The 7613-nt window shown below is 44.3% G+C and overlaps 3 protein-coding genes across 8 annotated transcripts in view; 2 read left to right on the top strand and 1 right to left on the bottom strand.

Moving 5' to 3' along the window:
- Nucleotides 1-7613, top strand: part of LOC113058824 (START domain-containing protein 10-like) — a 122197-nt gene that overhangs the window by 5227 nt on the left and 109357 nt on the right. The window lies entirely within an intron of this gene.
- Nucleotides 599-1927, bottom strand: LOC113058828 (SID1 transmembrane family member 2-like). 2 transcript variants are annotated; one of them, XM_026227077.1, is made up of 3 exons: nucleotides 1682-1927; nucleotides 848-1055; nucleotides 599-761 (listed from the first exon to the last, which is right to left on the bottom strand). In XM_026227077.1, exons 2-3 carry the CDS (start codon nucleotides 1028-1030, stop codon nucleotides 636-638), a joined length of 309 nt encoding a protein of 102 aa, XP_026082862.1. In that variant the 5' UTR covers nucleotides 1031-1055; nucleotides 1682-1927; the 3' UTR covers nucleotides 599-635. The 2 variants fall into 2 exon arrangements, with proteins under 2 accessions (XP_026082862.1, XP_026082861.1); XM_026227076.1 differs by lacking the exon at nucleotides 1682-1927 and having other exon boundaries at nucleotides 848-1113.
- Nucleotides 3628-7613, top strand: part of LOC113058822 (serine/threonine-protein kinase SIK3 homolog) — an 18899-nt gene continuing 14913 nt past the window's right edge. For 2 of the 5 annotated variants that reach the window (XM_026227067.1, XM_026227064.1), the window contains exon 1: nucleotides 3628-3874. In XM_026227067.1, coding sequence (XP_026082852.1) covers nucleotides 3683-3874 — 192 coding nt within the window. In that variant the 5' untranslated portion in view covers nucleotides 3628-3682. The remainder of the gene's footprint in view (nucleotides 3875-7613) is intronic. The other 3 variants (XM_026227068.1, XM_026227066.1, XM_026227065.1) reach the window with 2 other exon arrangements.

Raw genomic sequence — 7613 nt, 5'->3', positions numbered from 1 at the left:
ATATTGCAAACACTTTTCTAATTTAAATCTCTAACGATGTCTATATGTTCTCGCCCTCGAGTTGATCCAAACACTGTGAATCCATTTCTGTTTCTGCCACAGTTCTGATGTGTTTCTACAACAGAAGAAATAAACTCAAAGCTCAGGACAATGTAAATTATGTCAGAATTTTAAACCCATTTTTGAGTGCACTGTCCCTTTAAGAAATACAGTGTGAGAACGAAACGGATGTTTTATTGCTTCATCTGTACTGCTTGAGCAAAGACAGAAGGAAAGAGGAACTGAGACACCAAAGTTCACACATGAATGAACAAATCCTCAAATCAGAGTCTAAAATTACCTTGACACCTGATTATCATCTGACCCCAGCTGTACACATGTACAACACACACACACACACACACACACAGAACTGAACTAACATGACTCTGTATATTATGAGTAATGTTGCTCCTTGACAAACTGCTTTTGCTGCTTTGGATAGATGTGATTTCTAATTTAAAGAACACTGGTTTATCTCATTAATTGATTTAATTTGCCATAATCAATAAAAATACATCATATCATACACTTCAAATACCTCCTATTTAGATTTTTTTTGGAGACTGCTGTGATCAGGTTATTATGGGATGTACTCACAGGCCTCGGAGGATGAGGGGGACCTGGAAGGACAGGACGGCCTGTTTCTGTCGGACCACGAACAGAACCGGACTCTGAGCGCTCTCGGACAGCAGCTCCACGGACACACGCACACCCTCCGTCTGACACACACACACACACACACACAGAAGGTCACTGAGAGCGCAGGAGAGGTCAGTGCAGTTGTCGGTGGTTCTGGTGGACCTGCCTTGTTTCTGGAGACGGTGTGGTTGTAGGAGTAGATGGTCTGGTTGTCGCTGGTGACCATGTCGTCATACGTCAGGTCAAACTGAGCATCTCTCTGGATGACCACGTTACCACCGCAGACCGGCAGCATCAGGACCAGCAGGACCGGACAGAACCGGACGGAACCGCAGCAGAACCCCAGCATCCTGGAACCGTCATCAGTCTGAGAACTGAAGCAGAACCCCAGCGGAGCGAGTGTGAGGAGTAAAAACAGTGGCATATTATTCTGATGTAAATCATCTGTTTTCTGTTTAAGTGTAATTTATTTCTGTGATGCTCCGCTGTATTATCAGCATCAGCATCAATATTTCTGTGGAAACTGTGATAGATTTTATTTTTCAGGATTCACAGATGAACAGAAAGTTCAAAAGTGATGTGAAATAGACTAAATTCGATTTTAAAAAAATCAAATAGAATTAAGGTATTTTAATATTCCACAATATTACTGTCAAATCAAATAATTAAATAAAGCAGCCATTGATGAGGAGAAGAGTATTCTTTCTTTGAAATCAAAAACCATAAGAAAACAGTAAAATATTGTAGAACTGTATTTACAATTCTACACACACACACATACACTCTCTCTCTCTCTCTCTCTCTCTCTCTCTCTCACACACACACACACACACACTCATACACTCTCACACACATACACTCTCTCTCTCACACACATAAACACACTCTCTCTCTCTCTCACACACACTCGCTCTCTCTCACACACACATACACACACTCTCTCACACACACTGGTGTCCATACAGTGATAAGCGGTGTGTCGGTGTGATGTCAGGCTCACCGTGTCTCGCGGAAAGCTTGTGATGGTGTTTAACGGAGATCCGGTCCGCTCGCTCTCGCGCTGCTGTGTTGACACTGCGCGTCATGTGACACGTCATAAGCACGCGCAAGCACATACGGAACACCTTCACTATAATTTCAAATCAAAGAACATCATACACAATATTTCGTAATTCCACGTTTATTCAACATACAGCATTTAACACTTGGTTAAAACAGATGCAGTCGCGCTGGATTGTCTGAGGGGCGGAGTTACACTGCTGAACAGCCAATCGAAGCACAGTGAGACACGTGACAGCGTGCGATGACGTCCTTTGATTACGACTGAGCTGAAACTGACAGGAAAGCTCTTATCTATTGTATTCTTTCTTTTGTTTGTTGATGTGTCTTCTGTTACTGATATTTTTGTATGGATATATGGATATAAAAAATGAATCTACACAAACATCTGTGAGATTCACATGTACTTACACTAAATACCCACTTCATCGATTAAAACAGTGATTTCAGCAGAGAATCATAGTGATTTCATATGAATGTGATACTAACTGCCAGTACAGTTCTCTTTAAAAGATTGCATATAACATTATTATAATTAAAACAGACTTTTAAAGACAACAGTGTGTATATGTTTACATGTTAGTTACAATAAAAACATTTGGATGAAGAGAAGAGAATATATTTGTATTGCAACATATTGTGTAAAAATAACCACGCTAATGAAGTCCATTCAAACAGAGAAGAGAAAGAGCTTGATTTTGTGATGAGAAGCTGTTCATGAACATCAACACAGTGCATACAGACTGTGTGTGTGTGTGAGTGTGTGTGTGTGTGTGTGTGTGTGTGTGTGGGCATGTTTTTGTGTCATATCAGGACACAACTCTGTATAATGACATGGGTATGACACAGGTATTACAAGAAGAGGGTGACTTATGAGGACATAACCCATGTCCCCATTTTTCAAAACACTTATAAATCATACAGAATGAGTTTTTTTGAGAAAGTAAAAATGCACAAAGTTTCCTGTGAGGGTTAGGGTTAGGTGTAGGGTTGGTGAAGGGAGATAGAATATACAGTTTCTACAGTATAAAAACCATTACGACTATGGGATGAACACACTTTACACTAAAACAAACATGTGTGTGTGTGTGTGTGTGTGAGACAGAGAGAGTGTGTGTGTGTGTGTGTGTGTGTGAGAGAGAGAGATAGGGAGTGTGTGTGTGTGTGTGTGAGTGAGTATGTGAGAGAGTGAGTGTGAGAGAGAGTGATTGTGTGTGTGAGAGAGAGTGAGTAGGTGTGTGACTGAATACTTGATAAGTGAATCAAAAAGCTGATTCATTCAGTAAGTAAACACTGTCCATTTCTCAGAGGTGCGAGAGTATGATGGATGTCATTAAAATGTCATTAAATCTATCTATCTATCTATCTATCTATCTATCTATCTATCTATCTATCTATCTATCTATCTATCTATCTATCTATCTATCTATCTATCTATCTATTTATCTATCTATCTATCTATCATTACATTTGTTTTATACAGTTAATTTCATTGTTAGTATATATAAACACGCGTAGATATAGATAGATAGATAGATAGATAGATTTGCATGCTCTGAGGCTCGTTCATGAAGAGTTGCGCATTCACGATTCCCACATTCCTGTCTCCAAGCGCGTTTCCGGTGGGAAGGAGCTGGGGGGGGGTATGCAGGGAACTTGTTGTCATGGCAATAGTTTCCTCAGCACACTCGAGCAGACAGCAGCGAGAGATCTGAGGAATATAATAAATCCGCGGAAGCGCGCGCACGTTCTGTCGCCAAGGCGACCTACACGCGCGCACGCGCAGGCAATGAAGTCACTGTTACGCTATGGGTTGCCACGGCCACATCCATGAGAGGGCGCTGCGCAAAGGGGCGGCGCTCGCTTCCTGACGCACGGCGGGGGCGTGTTCGGAGCGCGCGCTGCGCGTCCCCGTTTGTTGTTCCCGCAGAGAGGGCAGAAGATGGCGGCCGTGTCGAGCGGTGCTACCGCCGCCGCCGCCGGGGTTCCGCACCCGAACGCGAACCGAGCCGCTGCGGCGGTTGTCGGCCGCCCGCCCCTCGTGCGCGTCGGATACTACGAGATGGAGAGGACCATCGGGAAGGGCAACTTTGCCGTCGTCAAACTCGCCACGCACATGATCACCAGAGCCAAGGTGAGCGACACTTTACCGCTTCAGACCCGCGCGCTGACCGCGGAGACACACACACACACACACACACACACACACACCGATGCGGCCTGCGCGCGTCTGAGAGAATTGTGTGTGGATTTAGTGTAGATGCGCGCGCGCGAGTTTGTGTGTGTTTGTGAGAGTGTAGAAGTTGTTTGTGTTTGAGTGTATAAGTGTTTGCGTTGTTTTGGAAGTCGTGGCCTAGTGGTTAGAGAGTTTGACTACTAACCCTAAGGTTGTGGGTTCGAGTCTCGTATCGGTGATACCACGACTGAGGAGCCCTTGAGCAAGACACTGAACCCCCAACTGCTCCCCGGACACCGCAGCAGAAATGATGGCCACTGCCCCGGGTGTGTGTGTGTTCACTGCTGTGTGTGTGTGTTCAATACTGTGTGTGTGTGCACTTTGGTTAAATGCAGAGCACGAATTCTGAGTATGGGTCACCAAACTTGGCTGAATGTCACTTTCGTCACTTGTGTGTGTGTGTGTATATAAGTGTGTGTGAGTGAGTGTAAAGTTGTTGTGAGTGTATGTGTTGAGTGTTTAATAGTAATCCAGGTTTGTCTTATTGCAGCAGTGATGTTGTTGTGGGAGGAGAGAGAGAGAGAGGGGGGGGGTGTTGTGGGTCCAGACGGCTGGTATAGTGTGTGTGTGTGTGTGTGTGCTGTGGTGCTTCTCAGTGCTCATGAAGTGTGTAATGAAATGTTTGAAGTGTGTTCATGATCAGAAGTGCATTCAGACACATGTTTGTGTTTAGTGTTGGTCTTTGTTTATCTGTGTTAGGGGTCGAATGATATGTGTTTTTTCAGGGCCGTGCCGATCGTTACAGATCAAGTAGACCGTGTTCTGAACTCACACACACTCACTGGTCACTTTATTAGGTTCACCTGGCTAGTACTGGGTTCAACCCCCTTTTGAGTTCAGAACTGTCTTAATTCTTCATGCACAGATTCAACAAGGTGTTGGAAACATTCCTCAGAGATTTTGGTCCACACTGACATGACAGCATCACACAGTTGATGGAGATTTGTTCGGCTGCACATCCATGATGTGAATCTCCTGTTCCACCACATCCCAAATCTGCTCTATTGGGTTGAGATCTGGTGACTGTGGAGGTCATTGAGTAAAGTGAACTCATCGTCATGTTCAAGAAACCAGTCTGAGATCACGTCACTTTCACTTTCTCACTTTCACTTTCCTCTGTGCATCCGTCTGCAGTAAGAGTAATAGAGAGAGAGAGAGAGAGAGAGCTGGGACCACTGTGTGCTTCATGATTGATATGAATACTGTACTACAGCTACAGCTTGGGGAATATAAGTGTTTGGCTTCAATTATTTATATTTTAGATATGTATGTGTAATAGCTCTCATAATTAATCATTATTTTCTAATGGATAAAACATAATCTAAACTAGTAGATGGGATTATTCTGAAAATGAGTTTTACTCTGATGAAACGGTCAAATGCTCCGTTTACATACACAGAGACATGCAGAACACGCTGGACTCATATTTAAATAGTATTCTTGTGATGTAATATTTACAGATACTAGTCCATATCCCGACTCAGTAAATTCCATTTATATGACCGGATTCCGACTGTGTTTTCTGCATCGGAGAAATCGTAGATAATAATGATTTTTGAATTTGAATATTTCAATGTATATTGAGTATTTCTGATTTATTGCATCGTAAGCAAGGTCTGCTGCTTTACCTTTGAGAGACACCTGATGCGTGATCCCTGAAGCAGCTCCAGGTGTGAAGGTGAGTTCTGCATTGATTGGTCGGACTCCTGACTCCTGTCCAATCAGATGAGCGGTGGGCGGAGTTTGATCACAGAGCAGGGTTCTGACAGGCCGCATCAGAGCCCAATAGTATATTTCAAAATTAAATTATATGATCAGCGAATCGGTTTTGAAAATGACCGATACCCATAATCATAAATTACTTACAGGGGTCCTATTATGCTCTTTTACAAAGTCTTGATTTTGTTTTGGGGTGGACTAGAACAGGCTCTCATACAAGGCTGTTCGGAAAAACATTTGTTTTCATTAGGGCTGTGCAAAAAATCGAATGCGATCTTCATGCACATCTCATCAGTAAAGACGCTCCTTTAATTGGAAGTATTATCTCCAGCACGTGTGATCATGGTTATCAGGTTTCACAACAAATCCTGCCCTGTTGCTTCTTAAAACTAGTCCAAAACTAATCGCCATTCCAGGAGGTTCCCAGATTTAAAAAAAAAAAAAAAAAGCTTCCCGGGGTTAAAATATACGTTTTTTTTTTTTTGGCATGGTTGTCTTGGTAAAATTAGCATTTTAGGGGCTAAATATCACGTTATTGGTATTGGGGTTGCTTCGAACCGCGGACATGAAAAACAACCGCAGACTTGGCAACACTGGTTCAGGTGGAGCGGCATTTACTACACAGAGCCGTAGTCTACCGACAACTAACACAAAATCGCTTTCAAAGAATCGCCTGCGATTTTAAAATCGATTTTGTGTAGATTGTCAGTGAATTACGGCTCTGTGTAGTAAATGCCAACCAGTGTTGCCAAGTCTGTGGTGGTTTTTCATGTCCGCGGTTCGAAGCCACAATACCAATAATGTGATATTTAGCCCCTAAAATGCGATTTTACCAAGGCAACCATGCCATAAAACTTACACTTTAACCCCGGAAAGCAATTTTTCATCGGGGAACCTCCTGGGAACGTGATTGGGCTAATTTGGACTAGTTTTGTGAAGCAACTGGGCAGGATTTGTTGTGAAAACCTGACAACCATGATCTTGAACGCACGTGCTGGAGATATACTCCTAATTACAGGAGTGTCTTTACTGATGAGAGGTGCATGAAAATCGCATTCGATTTTTTGCACAGCCCTAGTTTTCATATTTGAAATTAATACAATACCTCTCTCCCCAGTCTGGCTCTGGCATGGACAGCTCAAATAGTTCCTGTATCTAATGAAGGCCGCCTTCTGGAATAAGAGATGTGTTGTGATTGGTCAGCTGTGCCAGTGTGAGCTGTGATTGGTCAGCTGTGCCAGTGTGAGCTGTGATTGGTCAGCTGGGCCAGTGTGTGCTGTGATTGGTCAGCTGGGCCAGTGTGAGCTGTGATTGGTCAGCTGTGCCAGTGTGTGCTGTGATTGGTCAGCTGTGCCAGTGTGAGCTGTGATTGGTCAGCTGGGCCAGTGTGAGCTGTGATTGGTCAGCTGTGCCAGTGTGAGCTGTGATTGGTCAGCTGGGCCAGTGTGAGCTGTGATTGGTCAGCTGTGCCAGTGTGAGCTGTGATTGGTCAGCTGTGCCAGTGTGAGCTGTGATTGGTCAGCTGGGCCAGTGTGTGCTGTGATTGGACAGCTGGGCCAGTGTGAGCTGTGATTGGTCAGCTGTGCCAGTGTGAGCTGTGATTGGTCAGCTGGGCCAGTGTGAGCTGTGATTGGTCAGCTGGGCCAGTGTGAGCTGTGATTGGTCAGCTGGGCCAGTGTGAGCTGTGATTGGTCAGCTGTGCCAGTGTGTGCTTTGATTGGTCAGCTGTGCCAGTGTGAGCTGTGATTGGTCAGCTGGGCCAGTGTGAGCTGTGATTGGTCAGCTGTGCCAGTGTGAGCTGTGATTGGTCAGCTGGGCCAGTGTGAGCTGTGATTGGTCAGCTGTGCCAGTGTGAGCTGTGATTGGTCAGCTGGGCCAGTGTGAGCTGTGATTGGTCAGCTGTGCCAGTGTGAGCTGT

Source organism: Carassius auratus, chromosome 40 (assembly GCF_003368295.1).
Source record: "Carassius auratus strain Wakin chromosome 40, ASM336829v1, whole genome shotgun sequence".
Lineage (NCBI taxonomy): Eukaryota > Metazoa > Chordata > Actinopteri > Cypriniformes > Cyprinidae > Carassius > Carassius auratus.
The sequence above is the reverse complement of the archived record's forward strand: the minus strand, read 5'-3'. Positions and strand labels throughout refer to the sequence as shown.

Coding starts and splice junctions, on each gene's coding strand:
- LOC113058828 (XM_026227076.1), bottom strand. CDS start 1,105: ATGCCACTGTTTTTACTCCTCACACTCGCTCCGCTGGGGTTCTGCTTC. Junction 762..847: donor ACACCGTCTCCAGAAACAAG/GCAGGTCCACCA, acceptor TGTGTGTGTCAG/ACGGAGGGTGTGCGTGTGTC.